General features: G+C 35.5%; 1 protein-coding gene across 1 annotated transcript; it reads left to right on the forward strand.

Moving 5' to 3' along the window:
* Positions 1-281: 281 nt before the first annotated feature.
* LOC103979367 (importin beta-like SAD2) lies at positions 282-20,263 on the forward strand. The gene is made up of 22 exons (XM_009395490.3): positions 282-542; positions 2,443-2,578; positions 2,658-2,745; positions 4,660-4,812; positions 5,101-5,263; positions 5,354-5,538; positions 5,621-5,794; positions 7,151-7,296; positions 7,417-7,540; positions 7,624-7,804; positions 8,959-9,118; positions 9,212-9,253; positions 9,346-9,464; positions 9,554-9,752; positions 13,085-13,216; positions 15,647-15,750; positions 15,908-16,087; positions 17,514-17,653; positions 17,799-17,938; positions 18,405-18,568; positions 19,422-19,545; positions 19,642-20,263. Exons 1-22 carry the CDS (start codon positions 453-455, stop codon positions 19,791-19,793), a joined length of 3,096 nt encoding a protein of 1,031 aa, XP_009393765.2. The 5' UTR covers positions 282-452; the 3' UTR covers positions 19,794-20,263.
* Positions 20,264-20,708: the final 445 nt, after the last annotated feature.

The following is a 20,708-nucleotide window of genomic DNA, read 5'->3' on the forward strand; positions in this document are numbered from 1 at the left end:
CAATCGCGAGCGTGCGGGTGGGGGGGGGGGGTTGGGATCCGCTGCAGGCGGTTATAGGAAGCTTTTATGAGTCAGTGGCTCACGTGATCCGTGTGGGGCGGGCCCCACCGAGACGAGGCGGTTTTTCGTGAGGTGAGATTGCAATGGCGAGTGGGGAGGATCCGGCGTGAGCCCGGTTCGGGCCGGTTCGGACAACGACGAGATTGAACCCTTACCCTCGGCCTAACCCTAAGGTTAAATACCCGTCCCGTCTCTCGCTCGCGGTCTCTCGCCCAAAGCGCGGAGCCTGCTCTTCTGGCCAACTTCCCTACCTCTCTCGCTCGAAAGTCTCACCACCTCGGTTACTTGGAACCCTAACGAGCGAATTCGAAACCCTTGCGCGGCCCCTGCAATTCGCTTCCGTTCTTTCCGTCTCCTCGTAATCGGTGGTCCTCTTGATACGCGCGGCCGTGATGGATCTCGCCTCCCTTACCGTTGTCCTCCGCGCCGCGCTCAGCCCTATCCCAGAGGAGAGGAAGGCCGCCGAGGAGAGCCTCAATCAGGTGAATTTCGTTCCCTCCTGCTTCGCTTGATCGATCGGTTTCTTTTGGTTATGGGTTCTTGATTAATCTCTGCTGCTGTCGATGCTTTTCTAGTATCGGGTGGATTGTGATCTCTTGGATTTATTTTCGATTGATTTTGAATTTTGATCGGGTAGTGCTTTAGGGTTATGCTGCTGCTGTTTAGTTTGATTTCACCGTAGCGATATCTGCTTTCATCTCAGTTCAGTTTGTTACCAATGGAAAACGTGAACCTGTTGTCCTTGATTTTTGAAGTGGTAGATCTCAAGGATGGTTGTAAATTATGGTTTCAGTCGCTGCCATTGTTTTTTGGATTTGGTACCTTTTCTGCTTGTTGTACTAAATGTGTGATTATTTACATTAGTGCTACAGTGAGACCATAGTAAGAAAAAAAAAAAAAAATCTGTTTTCAAATAGCGTCATCTATAATAGCGTATGGTCAAGTGGTGAAAGTTCGCACGTTATTCTTTCCAAAATCATCAGTCTGTGTGTGAACCTGGGTGGGCTGATGTCAGCATATGTAGGACGTGGCATCAAGGATAGATTAATTCAAACTCAGACGCATCATTTTCTATTTTGTCTTTTTTTCCAAGGTTGTTTTTGTTAAAATAATCAGACATGTATTAGGTATTTTGTCTGTGTAATAGCGTTGCTGTACTATAAATCAAACAGGTAAAACGGACAAGCAACTCGTTATGTTACGACTGCCTCCTCATAGTACAATTTTGTGATATGGTTCTTTCTACCTGTATTATCCTATTGAAGCATGTCTAAGCTTTACTCTGTTACGTGTTAAAATTGTTAGATATTGCAGAACTTTTATATCTTGAATTGTATAAGTTTCACTGGTCGCAATGGTTCAAGTTTGTGTGAATGTTACTGTTTTTATTTGTCAAAATTGTTAGATGTTGCAATGTTTTTTTCTATATCTTGAATTGTTTAGGTTTCACTGTTTTTGGTGGTTCAAGTTTCTATGAATATCTGATTCTGATTTTGGGATTGCATTACGCTATAATTAATGTGTCGGTGCAAGTTTCATCAGTATATTGTATTTGGTCAAGAATGCTCTGCATCTAGGTTGTTTTGGATATAAATCATGATCTTGACACTATTGGCCTCTGAGTTTGTTATTTGGTCACAGAAGATCTGGTGTAATTTAGTTTCAAATAGTGTTGTTTTCTTGTTATTTTCATCCATCTAATGCAATCACCATATCTGACAAAGAAATTATTCTTTTTTATGTGCACATATGCTAATTATAAGGGACATACAGAATTCCCATATGGACCAATTCAAAGAAACCTAGTAACTAAGCTGTGACAAACTAAGCTAACTGCTTCCTGCTTTATCAACACTTAAGTCTTGCTAGGATATAATCTCTTGTTCTTTGATCCCTGTATTGGTATATGCTTTTTTGCTGATGTGCTAGGATATAATCTCTTGTTTTTCTTTTATCCCTGTATCAGTATATGCTTTTTGCTGATGATACATTTTCTATTTCAGTTGTTAATTATGTTTGATACTCAAAACGAAGTTAAAAAGATACAGAGCATTTCAGTTGTTCCAATTTAGTAAACATTTATACATATCTGGTTTTGTGATTTTGAGTCATGTTGGTTGATGGCAGGCAAAGTTTAAATTAGTGATCGAAATTTATGATGACTGCAGGTCATTTATTACTTGTCAAGTATTGTTCTAGCCATAGCTAATGTGAGCACATATGGACATATATGCTGATTAAATTATTCAATTTTTTTGTTCTTGTATTAATTTTTTTGTGTATGTGAGAAAAATGTACAAGAGAAAGTTCATGAGGAGGCATACTTGCTCTTTGATCATGCATCTCTTTTGGCTTTTAAATATGAATTCTTGTCTTATGCAGTTCCAGTACACACCAAAGCATTTGGTGAGGTTGTTGCAGATTATAGTAGATGGAACTTATGATATGGGTGTGCGACAAGTTGCCAGTATTCATTTCAAAAACTTTGTGGCAAAACACTGGTCACCGCATGATCCTGGTAGGAGTGGTGTACCAGTTTATGTTATCACTTGATTTATCTAGTTGGCTACAAAATAACTGGTGTTTGTTTGTTTTAGGGGAGCCTCAGAAAGTATCTGAAATTGACAAGAGCATGGTTCGTGAGAACATTCTTGGATTTATTGTGCAAGTTCCACCACTGCTGAGGTACATCAATTGATTATCTGATCTTTGACACGAGCTGGTAGCCAGTACTATTACTTCTTGTCCATGATGAATATTACCTTTGCTTCTATTGGTGTATCCTCTTGTTATTTCTATTAATTTAATGTTCTAGATATGCACCTTGAATTTTCCTTTTGGTGAAAACCTGAGGCTTTTTGGATAATACCATATTTCCTTTGGTATAGTTAACATTGATACCTTGCTACTGGAAATTCTTCAACTTCTTTGTCCCAAGTGCAGAGGCAACTCCTGTATGTATCTCATACATTTGGTTGTGTTTTTTGTGGAGTCGTCGACCTAGCTTACAGATTTTATAATTGGATGTTGTTGACCTAGTTTATAGATTTTATAATGTAATTCATGAATTTCATCCCTGGAGTTTCAGAGCATTCTTGTCATTATATGCTTATTGCCCAATATGTATTTTACATATTTTTGGCTTGTTCCAGCTACCTTTGTTCACTCATTATGGTGCTGGATACATAGGTGAAAATTAGATAATTGATCTATATTTTATTTTTTCCTTCTAATGGATTGATATTGTCAGACTTATCTTTCACCAATAGGCATCACTTTATTATTATTGTTACTACTATTATTATTATTTTGCTATGGATATCCAATTATGCTGATGTAAGACACAAGGAATGACGTTTTGCCAAGATCAGTAAGAAACAAGCGGTACGTGCCAGTCCGAGCATCAACCAGTATGCCGATTGCCCCTGATCCGGTCCACAATATAAAAGGGAAACTTCTAACCTAATCACTACCGCTTCTCAAGTACGCAACCTCTGCCTCACATGCAGTTGTGATCCACGCTTCTCACAGCGACTGACACAACCGTTTCTCATGCACTCGTGACCTCTCACCGCGACCAACCTCCGCTTGTCACAACCTCACTGCACACCACCACCATGCATGACCTTTGCCCTCATGACTTTGCGGGTACACCTCTTCCTCTTCCTCTTGTTCTTCATTCTCTTCCTTCACTCTCTCCTCTTCTTCCTTCTTCCTCTTTCCTCCTCTTCCTCCACTCGCCCTTCCTCTTCTCCTTTTTCTTCCTCTTCGAAACACCGGTACACACCGGTGTACTGACACATGGTATACTGATATTGGATCGGAATGTACCAGTCTGTACAGATCACCAAAATGGGTCCGGTATCTGAAACAATGATCCTTGGTAAGACATATGTTGCTTTGGTCTTGGTTAGGTCAAGCTGAGTTGGATTAGTTAATGTCTTTTCTTTAATTTGTAATTTTCATACTTATTTTTATATAATATCATAGAGTTTGATGTAGTTAGATTCATATTCATCCATGGAAATCAGATTGAAGTTGATAAGAATTAGTATCAGAGTGAATTTATGTAGTTTTAGATAATCAGAATTGTTAAGATGGTATTTCGATTCATAAGTTAGCTCATTTGGTTGCCGTTTGTGTTCTAATGTATCTAGAAATTGTCTAGTTAGTCAATAAAGTAATTGGGTTAAACTTCTTTGTTTCCAAACTTGATTTGCTGAGTTAATAGCCTGGTTTGTTAATCTCTCCTATCTAATCCTCTGAATCACTGTTCACATATTTCTGCTTTTTTTTAAGAAAAAGGGTTACATTTACTGCTAAAATGTGGATAATTTTCCTTTGTTAAAATGTACATATGAGATACAGGTGGTGCAGATTAAACTTGATCAACTGGTTGTCATAAATGTAGTTCTTAAATGAAGCTTTGTGACATTAAAATTGAAGTTTTTAATAATTATAACATCATGAATCCATGATATATAACTTGCATTGCAGGAAAGCAATTACTGTGATTTATTTGTCTTTATTCTTTGACTGCTCAATTATAACTTCTGGTATTGTTGTTGGCTATTCTGACATTTTATCTACTTGAAACAGAGCTCAACTTGGAGAATGCATTAAAACAATTGTTCATGTTGATTATCCAGAAAAGTGGCCAAGTCTTCTTCACTGGATAAAGCGCAATTTGCTGATGCAAGATCAAGTACTAGGAGCTTTATTTGTTTTACGAGTTCTGGCAAGGAAATACGAGTAAGCATGCTACATGGCTATATCTTCCTACCTTTATTAGTTCATTGTGATTAAATTTTTTTTTCTTTCTGCTATAGAAAACATTTACTTCTTATGTGACTGCATGGATATGAGTTGGCATTGATGAAGTTGTATGCATGAGATGTTTGAAGCTTATCAGTGATTAATTGCGGATAGATTTCACTTTTGCATCATTTATGTAATTTATTATCGGAAATGTTACTTATACATCTGCTGATTAACTTTCTTGTTTTTTGTTTATTATCTTAATGTTCTGCTTCCTTTTAGGTTCAAGTCAGATGAAGAACGAACCCCACTTTATCCTATTGTTGAAGAGACATTTCCTCTTTTACTAGATGTATTTAACAAACTTGTTCACATTGTTAACCCACCAATTGAGGTAGCTGATTTGATCAAGCTGATATGCAAAATATTCTGGTCATCCATATATGTAAGTTCAAATATGGCTAATTTAGTTCTTACAAGAGTTTATAAAAATACTTAGATTTCATGTTTTTTTTTGACGTGAAATGTTTTTCAGTTAGACATCCCCCGGCAACTGTTTGACCCCAATGTGTTCGGTTCATGGATGGTTCTGTTCTTGAATATACTGGAAAGGCCTGTTCCTTTGGAAGGCCAACCTTCTGATCCTGAAGCACGGAAATCTTGGGGATGGTGGAAAGTCAAGAAGTGGACAATCCACATCTTAAATCGTCTATATACTCGGTTAGTTAGTTGGCAAAGAAAGCAAATGTGTTCTTTAGTGTTGTATTTTGTACTCAAATTAACTTGAAGTTAAGGCTTGCAGGTTTGGGGATCTGAAGCATCAGAAACCAGAAAGCAAAGCATTTGCTCAAATGTTTCAGAAGAACTATGCTGGAAGAATTTTGGGGTGCTATCTCCAGTTGCTTAATGAAATTCGTATAGGTGGATATTTACCTGATCGGGTTACCAACCTGATACTTCAGTATCTTGGGAACAGGTTAGTCTTGCTTGTGTAGCTGCCTCTATGGTTAATCCCATTTCTCAGGTAACAATAACCTTTTGAGTTACTTGTCTAAATTGTAGCTGTTTTTCACCATTATTTCTCTTCTGCAGACATAGCAGCTGTTGTCCTAAATTTTTAAGATTCTTCTTCTGTTCATGTTTGAGCTTCTATGATTTTCCATTTACTTGTCTTTTCTTTTCCGTTCTTTATTTTTTGTTCATATTGTTAGTTATGAATGAGTTCTCTGTTGAAGTTCTTTAAGAGCTGAGTGGAGAAAAGGAAGAACCCTTCAATCTCTTGTTAGGATTAAGAAATTATATTGAAAAGACTAAATGTTCAACCTGCAATAGAAGGTTGAGGAGAATTTGGCTGATTTGAATGACTTCTCGACATATTCAAAAGTCATTGTGTTCATTTAATTGTGAGAATTGCAAAATACATAAAGGTAACAAGATGAATCGTCAAAGAATATTCTTGTAAATTTTGAGGTTGTTGTCAGGTTCTTGTTTCGTGTCGGTTTTTCTTAACTAGGAAATATAACATATTATTCTTTGCCTTGTTTTTAGGTCTTGTTAGTTAGATTGTTTTAAGTTTTAGGGGAATTTATCCTTATCCCTTTTTATGTTTCTACAGGAATAGAACAAGCTTGTAGTATAATTATATAGGGTCCGCTACCATCATCCAGTTTCTAATGTTAATTTTTTTTAAAACAATATTCTCAGATACTAGTAATTGCTTGGTTGCTTACCTATTATATAAAAAATAGTCCTCAACACAACACCCCTGTCATGGCAAGGTAAACCTGATAATTAATAGAACTAAATCAGTACATAATTTAAATAAACATAGTAAATATAAATCGATAATCACAATAAAATATGTGAAAATAATAAAATTAACTGAAGACAAGATAACAAGGTAGTTATATAAATCTAAAGATAATAACAATTCAATGACAAATGAAGATTATTAAATCTAAATGCTGAAAAGTTCTGTTTAATATTAATTGATTATGTTATGGTGTAGACATGCAGTGTGCTCAGAATCAGATGGCTGATGATAAGATTTTTTTTTTCTTTATGTCCCATGTGGTGTGATAGTACCTTCTCCTTGTAAGCTTTGTGGTGTGTATGTCAGCCATTCCATACACTTTTTCTTGAATATTACTTTTTCTCTCAACAATTCGGTTAGAATCATGGCTTACATGCCATTTATTTTGTTTGTGAGCATATATTGCATTTGTGCTGCTTATGCTGCAGCATCTTAGTAGTTCTAATCTGTTAGAGCTTAGCAATCTTTGTGCTTTAGCCTCAGTTTGCTTTTCTTTAAAAAAGAAATCCTTTTATGCAGTATTTCAAAGAATAGTATGTACCAGTTGCTCCAGCCTCAGCTTGACATCATCCTCTTTGAGATAGTCTTTCCACTTATGTGTTTCAATGACAATGATCAAAATTTATGGAGCGAAGATCCACACGAGTATGTCAGGAAAGGCTATGGTGAGTTGTTAGTCTCTTCATTCTACAATGAAATGACGATTTAAAAACTATGATATTCTAAAACTTTTTCCTTTTTTGGAAGATGACTGTTAGGTAAATAATTTTGTTTCTATTGAACAGATATTATAGAGGATTTGTACAGTCCTCGAACAGCAGCCATGGACTTTGTGAGTGAACTAGTGAGAAAGCATGGGAAGGCAAATCTCCAGAAGTTCATTCATTTCATTGTGGATATTTTTACGAGGTATATCTACTCCTAGACCCTTGACATTACTTGAACATTGTAAAAATGAACATATTTAGTTTATACTTGATAAATGCAACCAGATATGATGGGGCATCTGTTGAATTTAAGCCATATCGTCAGAAAGATGGTGCTCTTCTGGCTATTGGAGCATTATGCGATAAGCTTAAGCAAACTGAGCCTTATAAGTCAGAGTTAGAGCACATGTTGGTGCAACATGTTCTTCCTGAATTCACTAGTCCTATTGGCCACCTTCGAGCAAAGGTCTCTTTCTAATAACTTTGTGGTTATCAGAGTTGAAAATTTATTTAATTTTCTCTTTATGGTTTTGTATGTGTTTTACTAGTTCAATTGCATAATGAATTTCCTTTTTGTTCAGTTCAACCATTAAAATTGATTTTTTTTCATTTATTCATGCTTTAATAGTGGTTAGGTTTTTATCTTTAACAGGTATGTATTCCTTGTTAAAAGGCTTTGCAAACTTGTTTGATGAATTAATATTGCTACTTAGCTGTAACCTTTTCAATTCCCTCTCCAGTGCATATCCTAATTTTTTATGATGTAACAGCTGCTGATGTATGAACATTGTACACTTGATTGGTAGTTCAGTATAATCTTTATTCTGCTCCTATTTTGCATCTAATGTGTTAGTTCTGATTTTCTGGATGTGCTGTTAACTTGGGTCATTTAAAATCCAATTAAAAACACCAAAGATTACTATGATTTTGATCTCCTGTGAATCATTGGTTATAATCTGGCTTATAGTCTGAGCATCTTTGTTTTCAAGCTTCTACAACTGCAATGTTCATCCTCATCATTTCGCAAGCCCTTTTTATTACTCTAGTAAGCAATTGAGCAGCAACTCAAAATGGATGGTTAGGCAAAAATAGTATGTAGATGCTTGATCCCTTTTCTCTATGAACTTGTGAATTGTAGGGTTGGACCCATTGGAGTTATTCTAAATACAGAAAGTGTACAGATGAAGAGGAAATGAATTAAATGATAAACCTTGCCATGGATATTGATACATATCTCAAAAAGGCGCCAAAGAGCAGATGAAGTTTGATCTCCAATAGTTTATAAATTTAATTTTTTCATAATTTAAGGCTCGCATTTTATTATCGACATGCCTTTTCACAATCCCAGCTAATTGCGGGTTTTCCATACCACAGAATGATGTTTCACTTATGTCGGTGTGAAATGAGCGGGTACATATCGGTATAAGTGAATCCATACGTAGATGGCCCCATTTCGAGCAATCCAGTCCGATCCATTAAAAAACAAAAAAACTTCAAATTTAACTGTTTCTTAATTCTGTAAATTGTTTTCCGAAAGCACATTAGCCTTTTTGCTTTATGTAATTATGTGTTGACAGATTCCTAATTCTGTAAAGTTGTTTCTTTTCAATGGTTTATTAGGCGGCATGGGTTGCAGGGCAATATGCCCACATCAACTTTTCAGACCAGAACAATTTTCGTAGAGTGTTTCACTATGTTGTTTCTGGTTTGCAAGATCCAGAGCTTCCTGTTCGTGTTGATTCAGTCTTTGCTTTACGCTCTTTTGTCGAAGCATGCAAAGGTAAGTTTTCTATAAGCATGACCTTTTATTTTATTATTCATGCTCCCTTTCTTTAACAAAACAAAGTATCTGAGTGTTCTATTTCTCATACAGATCTGAATGAGATACGTCCAATTCTTCCTCAATTACTTGATGGTATGTTTCCACTTTCCACTATATTATCCAAGTATCATTGGATTGCACATTATTATTGAAAGAAGATTCTCATTGTCTTTTTCTTTCTGCAGAGTTCTTTAAACTTATGAATGAAGTGGAGAATGAAGACCTTGTTTTTACTCTTGAGACTATAGTGGACAAATTTGGTGAAGAGATGGCACCATATGCTATTGGATTGTGCCAGAATCTGGTAATGCAATAGAATACTGATGGTAGTTTCCTTGTACAGGTTCTTTTTTGAGATCCTTTCTAAGGTATGATCTGAAAAACCTTGTGTAGGCTGCTGCATTTTGGAGGTGCTTGGGTGCATCTGAATCAGATGATGAGGCTGATGATTCTGGTGCTCTAGCGGCTGTTGGATGTTTACGTGCTATAAGTACAATTCTTGAATCTGTGAACAGGCTTCCCCATCTTTTTGTTCAAATTGAGCCAACTTTATTACCTATTATGCGGAAAATGCTATCTACAGATGGCCAAGGTAGCTATTTTGCTTTATCATACATATACTTGTGTTTTTTAATTAAATGAATGTGATCACTGGACTATATCTATATCATTGTAGAAAAGTAGCATATCTCTTAGTAAAGGTTTCTGTGTGATATGTATAAACTCCAGCATGTAAAGATGATAGGTTCATCCCTGTGTTATGGCATTTAAACACCTCATACTTGTATTGACATGGACCGCAAACTGAAGACACTTTTCTATTCACATTAACATCTACATGGATTGGTTTTTTTCAAAGTTTGCTTATTAAATTACGATGTCAATTACCTTGGTAATTGTGGCAGTATTATGTTTGTCACATTTTATTGTAGCATTTTTAATGGCCAAGCTTTATTTGCATTTAAAATGGATCAAATAGTCATTCCTTTTCCCCCCAAATTTGATCCTTACAAAGAGCAGGAAGATTATATAATATTAAATCGAAGTTAATTGGTATAAGCTTGAAGTTCATAAAGCATCCTATGAAACACGACATTCCTAATGGGAAAAGGAACATAATAAGTTTAATAGATCAATCTCACTTGAGTTTAGAATTTATCTTGGTTGAGCTGTATTTATCTATGCCTACATGTAGTAATGACTCATGTTTAAGAGAAATGCTGGACCAAGTTGGACATCAAGAATTGCTACCCATTTAATAAAGTATGATGAAAGCTAATGACATTCATAAAATCTATCTTTTTAGTTTTAGATCATGCAGTGGACTTGTTTGGCTTAGAATTGCTTTCTTTTAAGACATACTTTGTGGCTATTATGGATCTAAAATGAATCTGACAAAGCAGGGAATGAGGTTAGCAAAATGGGGCTGCCTAAGTGTTTGAACAATATTTCAAAGGCTACTTCTACAGAAAATACCAGCATTCTACTTGCTTTTGTGAGAAAGTAATGCAAGAGAACCAGAAGGGTTGCTATGTCTAGTTTGGTATTGTTAAAAAAAAGGTGTTGATTTGAAGTAAAACATGAAAGAGAATAGAAAAGGAGACTTCGTTTAGTCCAATGAAGCATGCTTCAATTAATGGACAACTTATCATATTAAAAACACAACTAATGTTGTCTTTAGACTCTGTACTCTGTACTCGCTAAGTAGCAAAGTTTCAGGTTTCAGTTCAAGACTCGTAAGGATCCTTGGCCAGTCCTGTATTTACTGTGATATTGACATACGGTATGTTGGTGTACCAATCAGCATAGAGCAAGGGGAGTAAGGGAGAGAGTAAAGGAGGAGGAGATGAGAGAGATGAGGAAGAGAAGGAGAGTTAACTATTAGGAGTTGGCAAAATTTCTTTAGAAACCTTTCTCTTACAATTCCCATATATGAGTGTTATGCATGGTGCACAAGTTGTGTTATCTTCCTTATTGTACTAATAATAGTTCAGTCTAGGTTAGCTGTTATTATCTCCTAATTCTTAATTGGGGGATCTTCTCTTTCTTGAACTGGAGCACTATGCAGGGAATATTCTAATAAGTCACCATATCTAGTCTTTGCACGTAACCAAGAATCCATCTAACACTAGACACAGGTTACACTACCATGTAGTTCTTATTTTTCTTCCCATCTAAATTCCAACATATGTTTGATATTCATTTGTTACAATCCAAGCAATCTCCTAGGTTAATCATTTATATCGAGAGAACTTGACAAATGACCCAAAATTCTTTTGCTCTAGTGAGTACTGAGTAGCAGGGGTATCAAATTTATGTAGATAAATGATAAATCCTTACCTTTTTCATCATAAAGTTGCATTCTTATTCTTTTCCTTCAACAAGAATGGAAAATTTCTAATGTTCTTCTTGGTGCCCATTATCCTTGAAGGTTCTTGTATATGAGAATTTAAGGGCAGTATACTGCTTACCATGTTAGCAGCAAAAGATCCATGTAGCCAACCCCAAATAATTGGGACTTGTGGCTTTATTGTTGTTGTTGTTGTTGTATACTGCAAGTGCTTAGCATGTTGCACTAAAATGCTTTGATGCTTTGTTCTTCCTGCTGGTTTCACGTCAAGTTGCATAATAGGTTTTTTGTGTCACTCAAATTTCACTTTGAGTCTATTACATCATCTGTCACTCGAGCTACCTATTAGCCAATAGCCAAAATGTTCTGAGGTCTATCAACATAATTTTAAGCAAGGTTCGTCATATCGTACCGTACCGGAGTTTCGACCTGGGCTCAGTACGGTACGGTACCGGTGTACCGGGCGGTACACCAGGGCGTACCGAGCGGTACACCCTGATGTACCGATACTGTAGCAGTGCTACAGCGTAGTACTGTAGCACCGTAGCGGTACAGGGCGGTCCGCGTACCGAGTACCTGGCGGACCGGTACGTATCGCCCGGTACGGCCGGTATGCTTCGATACGGCAGACACTGATTTTAAGTACCTAATCCTACATAAATGGTAGTAGGTTTACACAAGCTTATATGTAGAAGTCTTATCTTTTTTTTCTTTACTTGGTTTTGGAAGGGGGAATTTATGTCCAAATATGGCCATCATAAATATTTCACTCCTAAAATGTCCTTATTTACTTATCAGCTTTTAAATTGTAGAATACTGTACTTTGGCTGTAATATGCCTCCTAACTAGCCAATGTTAATTGTAGATTGTAGTGGACATTGTTTGACTCATGACGGCACTTGTGATAAACTAAAAGTTCCAAAAAATTCAGAAATTTCAACTTTACTAAACCATGTCGTCTTAAAGCTATCATGACTATCTTCAATAGAAAAGTGTGATAAGAAACTGAAAACAATGGTGATATTCGACTTAAACTTATGAAAGTAATGGAAAACTTGTTCAATATCAAATGTGAATTAACTCAATTGAATGACTAAAATGGTAGACCTAGTGTACAAAGCTTCCTCATAAACTTTTCATATATCAGGAGCCTCATGAACTTAGCCACCCTTTTAGTCATTAGATTGAAGAGATATACGATATTGAATAAGTTTTTCATTTCTTTTATAAGTTACGTTGATTGTCACCAGTTTTACATTCTTTTATAAGTTTATTTGTCACCATACTTTTCAGATAATAATGATTAGTTGGCGTAAATGTAAATCTAAATTAATTCAAAGACCTATGTTTATCTATGTTGCATCGACTTACAATGTTGAACTGGTATTAATACATCATTGTGTTTCTTTTAAATAATCACAAGGAGCAGAATTCATTAGATCTATTTGGCTCTTATATGCTAATTATGAAGAGGTCATTGTAAGTATGTTGCCTAATTCAGTTACTTCAAGCTACAAGGTTAGTGCATTGAAATATTTTTTTGAAAATTCATAATAAATTCTTTTGATTTGCAGATGTTTTTGAAGAAGTTCTAGAAATAGTCTCCTACATGACATTTTACTCCCCAACGATCTCATTGGAGATGTGGACTCTTTGGCCTTTAATTATGGATGCACTTGGAGATTGGGCTATTGATTTCTTTGATAGTAAGTTAATGATTTCTTGTATATCAATTACTATGATATTTTGAAGCCTTGTTTCCTGCACACTATTATTCAAAAAGTTTCTTTCTGAATAGACAAAAGCTAATTCAGGCTATCATGTTTTAGATGTTATTTTGTCCTTAGCATGTTGGCCTGATATGTTATCTGCTTCCCCTGTGTAATTCTGACTGCATATTTAAGTTTGGTTATCATCATTAACCTCAATATGTTGAATGCATAACAGTGTAGACACTTGTTTTTAAGTGGGACCAATCTTGCCAATTGTTTTTGTACTTGTTCAAATGCTTTAGGATGGTGAGATTCACATGTGCTCCTTATTAATCAGTGGAATATATCAGGGTTTGCTTATAGTGATTAAGTTTTAGGTCATCATAGGTTGGCAACTATAAGTTATGATTTCTACTAGTTTTTCAGTTAAAGGTGCACATTTATTAAAAAAAAATGTTTACCACTTGAAACTACATGTAGCGACTGATTTAGTACAATTAGGCTAGGCTTGTCTCTCTCGAACTTTAAGTATTCAAATCAAGGTATGCAATACCGTACCGTACCAGTATTTCAAGGTTGGCTCAGTACGGTATGGTATCGTGTACCGAGCGGTATGCCTAATTTAGGTGTAAAACCCTCCGAAAATAGCTGAAAATAAAAAAAAAGTTAGGATAGGGCTTTTAAGTTAGAAATAAATATAGTAATAGCATAAGTTTAGCAAAATCAATATAAATTAGGTAAGAATAGTATCGCATATCTTTTTCGGGCTTTGAAGAATATCTTGTGCAAGGTTCGTATTTCAGTCCATTATGAATTGTCCTTATGTAAACATACCTCTTGATTAGAAAGTTCCTCCTCTTAATATTTTCAAATTAGCCTTGATTCAATTCATAAATCGTTGTTTTGTAGAGTTTAGGAGAGCACAAATATGAGAAAAAAAGAGTTTAAGATAATTTAAGAGAGTATGAAAATGTAATGGAGTGAAATAGTGGAGAAGAAGGGGTTTAAATACTATGAGAAAGGGCTCCAACGGTCAATTTGATCGTTGGAGCACTGTATCACTGTTACCGAGCGGTTTTATATATTTCTTCCTCTAACCGTAGCACTGTAGCATGTTCCGTCCGGTAGCGGGCGGTCCGCACACCGGTATGCTGTCGGATCAGTACGTACCGCCCATACCGGGCAATACCATTCGAAATTGCATACCATGATTTATCATGATTCAAATGACCTTAATCATATTCTTTTCTTAATTAATAAATTTTACCCAAAAGGAAGGATGCAGTCTTTCTCTAGAAAGAGGATGGTCTACTGCATGTCTTGGACAGTTAATCCATACGGTTACCCTGCAAGCAAAGAGACTTTTCATGATTTGAACTTCAGTTGTTCGATTTGAAAGGATCATGGTGCCAAGGCTCACCCTTTAGTGTTCCTATTACATAAATAGATCAATATTCTATAATGCGGATGGACTATTTATAAATTCTTTTCATGTGGTTTGTTGGAGATTTTATGTTGGAAAGCATTGTCTTAGTGTTAGAAATGATCATCAACCCCACGTGAAAACTAGATGCCCATTTTGCGAATGTTCCCGATCTGAAAACTATATGCCCCTTCAGGATGACCGAGTTGGTGTCCCTTTGCGTTTCACGCTCTTGACAGAAGACTTCTTCCATGCTGAAGGATGTCTGAGGCATATCTTTGATGCTCAAGTGAACAAAGAGTTCAAAGAACGAGTTCAATTCAGAGAGTTTAGAGGTGAGTGTGTATCTGGAGAGACCCTCCTTTTACATCATCCAAGCTAAAATATTAGAAGAAAATGTTCTTTTTAGATGTCATGTTGACTAGGCACACTTAGGTGGCATCATGTCATCGTTATTTTGACTGGGTAGGTTTAGATGGTGCCCAATCATCACCATGCTAGCTGGCCATCATGGCCAATTGGGCAACACGTTTTGAGCGTTGATTGGACGCCATATGTCAAGTTCCAATTGGCTGTCGGTTTTAGGTATATCATCATTATATATATGAGAAGAAATAATATAGTTTTTGGGAAAAAGATATGGATTCCAGGACTTTTCTCTTTGACACCATTGCTGCAACTTATGTTCTGCTAACATTAATTCTTTTTGAAGTTTCATAACTGCTCATGCCGGATACTTTAGAAAATGATAAATCAGTAAGAAGACTTAGATATCTATACTTTTAATCACTACGTCCTTCATTTAATACATATTTCATTCACCAATGTATATTAATGTAGTGGACTGCATGATTGTTCTCTAACCTGCAGTAGATATTTGAGTTTTTTTGTTATATTCTGAATGTTGTGTGATTGCATATATTTCATTGTGATGATCTTCTTGCATATCTTTGCTTCGGCAAGTGCACATTGAAATTTGGTATATCTGTTTTCTCTTGTAGATATACTTGGTCCATTGGACAACTATATATCCAGGAGTACATCACATTTTCTTACCTGCAAAGACCCTGACTACCAGCAAAGTTTATGGAATGCACTCTCATCTGTAAGCTATAGAATCTACAAAGAACAAGTCTGTTTTATCTATAATAGTGTGTGAATATTAACCTGAATCCCTGAACTTTGACATAACTAATGAATTATGTGTGAAATGAATATTGAAAATGCATGTTAATGAGAAAATATTTGGTGATTTGATGCAGATGTTGTCAGACAAAAATATTGATGATGCTGATATTGAGCCTGCTCCTAAGCTTATTGAAGTAGTATTTCAAAACTGTAAAGGTCAAGTGGATCGTTGGGTTGAGCCTTATCTCCGAATCACAATTGAAAGATTGCAGCGAGCAGAGAGGCCATACTTAAAGTGCCTCTTGATGCTAGTGGTAAGAAACCTAGTATGACATACCAGTACTCCAAGTTAGTATCTTATTTAATGTTTCCTTTATACCGATCTTTACAATATAATACTCTAGGAAATATGAGGTGCACTTAGACATCTATGTGCTTGTATTTTGTGAATGTAATTCTAATTAACAATTCCTTTCCAATTGTAAAGGATTCTTGTTTGGATTTATTGTCATGAAATTGGCTAGGCAATTGTAATATGAAAGATAATTTTTATGACCATGAGAAATAAATCAGTCTCTTCATGCCATCAGAACAGCTAAGTTAGGCTAAAATCAAAATGTATAGATATCTTGAATGCAAGCTGTCATGCCTAATTAGTTTGTTTTGATGAAGTCTTGTCAATATTTAAGTAGTTGGTTGTACAAAAAAGATTGTAAAACTTTTGTCATTTATTTTCAATTTCTTTCCAATAAAATTATTGGTTTCAAAATCTCAAATAGTTTGACATGTAGGATGATTCAGACAGTTACAATGATCATGATTATGACTGATGATATCCGCAAATCCATGAATGGCCGGTTATATTTTTCTATTCTGGTATATGTGATGGCTCTGTTCCATGTGAGATTAATTATTTTTCATAGTGAAGTGCAAGTGCTTGGATGGAATCCAATTCCAAGGGGTTTTAAGGTCGATACTAAGTCTAGGTTAGGAGTAATATCTACTGAAATTTAGTTTCTGTTGCAGATATTAAACTCTAAATTGCTTAGCCTGCTTAGTTTAGGACAATTAAACCCGGTTATTTTTCCAAAACAGCTCTTGCCAATCTAGTGGAATTGGGATGCTGCTTCCCGTTTTAGTAACAGTAAAATTCTGTCTAATTAATATCATAATATCAATAGTTTCCTGTTCTACAATTATGCTTCCAGTGCTGCATCTTGTAGAAATTCATAGTGAAATTAAAATATTATCAATAAGTACTTCTATTTCTAGAGCTAGGTTAAGATTAAATCCACATACCTCTATACGGTTGGGAGTAGTGGGAGCTTTCAATCTTCCAATACCTACATTCTTTTTTAAAAAATCATTTTATTATCTTAAAAATCATTATTTTTAAGGGGTTATGTCTTCTGGTATTGCTTTCCAAATATCTCCTTGTGATATGTTCTTACTAGTCAAATATTTACAGATATGCCTATTCAATATTCACAATTATTGATTCTGTCTATTCAATATTCACAATTGTGTTGTCGCTTTTGTACATGCTCTCTTTAATTCGCAACAAGCCTGAGTTTCTGCAAAATTCGTGTTCTATACTTGAATTTCCTTATTTTTATGTTTCATTCACAATACAATAACCAATTTTGTAGTCATTTGACTGGGATTTTGTTTGTGTTCATCACTTTTTACAAATCCAGTTTTTGATCTGTATTCCTTCGTAAAAATTTGTTGCTCTTGCAGATCGCAGATGCTCTCTATTACAATCCTTCATTGACACTAAATATACTACATAAGCTTGGGGTTGCTGCACATTTTTTCAATCTATGGTTCCAGATGCTACAAGAAGTGAAAAAGAGTGGGACACGTGCAAATTTTAAAAGGTTAGATTCTTTTTCTATTCAGGTTACTTTTCTATGGAACTATAACGGAATAGTTGATGCGTGCAAATTTTAAAAGGTTAGATTCTTTTTCTATTCAGGTTACTTTTCTATGGAACTATAACAGAATAGTTGTTTATAATTGCAGGGAACATGATAAAAAGGTTTGCTGTTTAGGATTAACATCACTTCTTGGCCTCCCTGCTGATCAGTTGCCAGGAGAAGCATTTGAACGTGTCTTTAAAGCAACACTTGAGCTGCTGGTCTCTTATAAAGATCAAGTAGCTGGTACAACATCTTATTGCATAGACTGCAAGGACAAACCTTTTATTCTCATTTAAAGCTATTTGTTTGCTCATATCTAGTTGGATTGTTCTACAAGTCCCTTTTTTGAGTAGATTTCTTCTTCTAGTCACCTTTTTTATTTGATAGGTTTGTCACTACTAGAAAATCCATTGAAATGCGATGTTTTCTAATTTTCATGTCTTTTTTGGCCTCAGTTTTCTTTGAAAATTAAGTCCAGTTTTCATTATCTGTTCTGTCTAAATAATTTGTAAGAATTGTATTCATCTTACTTTTGCTTCCATACGATATTTGAAGTTCTACATTCTTGTTTTTGGTTTCCTTTTCATTTTTTTATGCTTTTCATCATATTTATCCCTTCCACAAGATAACAGAGATGCAGAAAGACTACTGGCCAGTGTTATTTTTAGTGCTTTTATATAGTTAACCCTTCCTTTTTGTGTATGGGCAGAAACTAAGAAGCAGGCTGATACTGTTGATGATATAGATGGCTTTGAAGATGATGATGATGATGATGATGAAGACGAGGAAGATGAGTCTGACAAAGAAATGGGAGATGATTCTGTGGATGGGGATGAAGCTGACAGTCTAAATCTCCAAAAATTAGCAGCAGAGGTAGTTGATACAAAAAATCTCGGTTCCACTCTGTTTTGTTTTCTCCCAAATAGCTATAAATTTTCCTTGAGAATATTTAGTTATTTGAATATTGTCTCAAATTTTATTTTAGAGTGGTTTTGATCTTGTATTTTTTCTGTAAAATTCTTGACCTGTAGTGTAGCCTCATTTTCTTCAGATTGATGGCTTGTCTATTAGAGATGTGACAAAATTCTTGTCCTCTTTTGTTAATTTTGATATGCCTTTAGGATTATGGTGTTCCAAGATGATCCTAATGAATAGTTTGGATTTGTGGTTAATTTTTGCCATTGATTTATAAATTCATTTTTTATGGGTTTTAAGAAGGTACTTTTGAGAGGCATTAAAGCATTGGGAGTGGAAGTTCAATTAATCTTTAGGCAGGATTTTTGGAAAAGGTTTTGCATATTCAATATCTTAGGTATAGAGTCTTGGTGAGGACTGTAAAAAGGGATTCAGCGGTTGTAACTTGTAAGCTAAAAAGGAGATTTTGATGGAACCTTATTAATATTATGATCAGATTGCTAGTCCCGCACATAAGTTTTTGACAGTACTGATACCATAATCTTCCATGCAATCAGGGACTACTTAAATATAGCAAGTTTTCTATAAGGACTTCTGTTTGTTAGAATTGTTTTTACCTATCTCTACATGTACTTTTTTTTTTTTTCATATTTTAAGTGAAAGTATTGTACTAGATATTTCTTTCTCCTCCATTTGGCCCCTTTTTTTCAAACCATATTTCTTAGCAATGATAATTTATTTATCTGTTTTGGCTCATATCCATTTGCGGACACTCTATCTTTTACTAATGAGTTTATTATGATGAAATCAGGCAAGGGTTTTTCAGTCAAAATATGAGGATGATGACTCAGATGATGATTACAGTGATGACGAAGTGTTGCAATCACCAATCGATGAGGTGGACCCCTTTATTTTCTTTATTGATACTGTCCAAGGTAAAAAGTCATCCCTTTTCTGTGCATGCTTCCAATCAATTATTTTCTCTTCATGCAAAATTTACCGGTAACATCTAACATTAATGATGTTAACAGCGGTGCAAGCATCCAATCCCATTGGATTTCAGAACCTAACACAGACCTTGGACTTCCGCTATCAGGCAATGGCAAGTGGCATTGCTCAACATGCTGAACAAAGAAGAGTAGAGATTGAGAAAGAGAAGCTGGAACAGACAGTAACCAAGTGATGTTAGTTGTCTTACTACATATTGGAATTCTCCCCATAAATCATATTGTTGACCGTATCTTCACTGGGGTAAACCCTGAGTTTGGTCAGGGTGTCCTGGCTCATCTTGCTTGAGTTCATACAGCCTACGACTATCCGAGGGATGATCGCCATAGCTATTACAGACTCCTAGAATTTTTTGCTTCTCCTGGGGTAGGAGAGAACAAGGTAACAGACACATGGTGAGAAATTCTGTTATCTTTGTAAGTTTTGTCGAAGCTTTTAATGGTTGGCAGTGACGACTCCATGATGAATGGATGCTGTCACCTAATCATGTCCTCTTTTTTCCATTCTTAAGCATTAGCTGTATGGGAATGATTCATTGGTCTATCTATTTGAGGCTATTGTTTGAGGTCGGGTTGCCAGTATAGAGTGTACAGTGTATAAATATTATTCCAGGAAATGCTGGTGTCTTATGAGTGACTCGTGCGATGACTGTGTTATATAGTTTTGTGGAGTCAGAATATTTATTGATTTGGACATCGTCCCTCAAAAAGGGACAGTTATATGTAAACTAGCATTCTTTACATGGTCTTCATATTTGGTGAACTAGATTTATTGTTCTTGGTAAGAAAGATTTATTTTGTTGGGAGTCCATTTGAATGTAATAGTATGCATTAAACTACTTTGAATGTCTCATGTTTCATATATATACCCGCTATGATTGTGTTATCATTTGTAGACGTAAATTGATTTGTTTCCACGTTTATAGTGGTTCTGATGTGTTCATCATACAGGTTAGAACTCGTTTTCCACTGTCTTGAATCTCCTAGGTTTCCAATGAACCAAAATTTTAGATCTCGTTTCATATTAATTTTGAGATTAATGCTGAGATACTTTTTGAGTTCAATTTAAAGTTTGTAGGGGAAGTATTATG

The sequence above is a fragment of the Musa acuminata genome, chromosome BXJ1-3, assembly GCF_036884655.1.
Source record: "Musa acuminata AAA Group cultivar baxijiao chromosome BXJ1-3, Cavendish_Baxijiao_AAA, whole genome shotgun sequence".
Classification (NCBI taxonomy): Eukaryota; Viridiplantae; Streptophyta; class Magnoliopsida; order Zingiberales; family Musaceae; genus Musa; species Musa acuminata.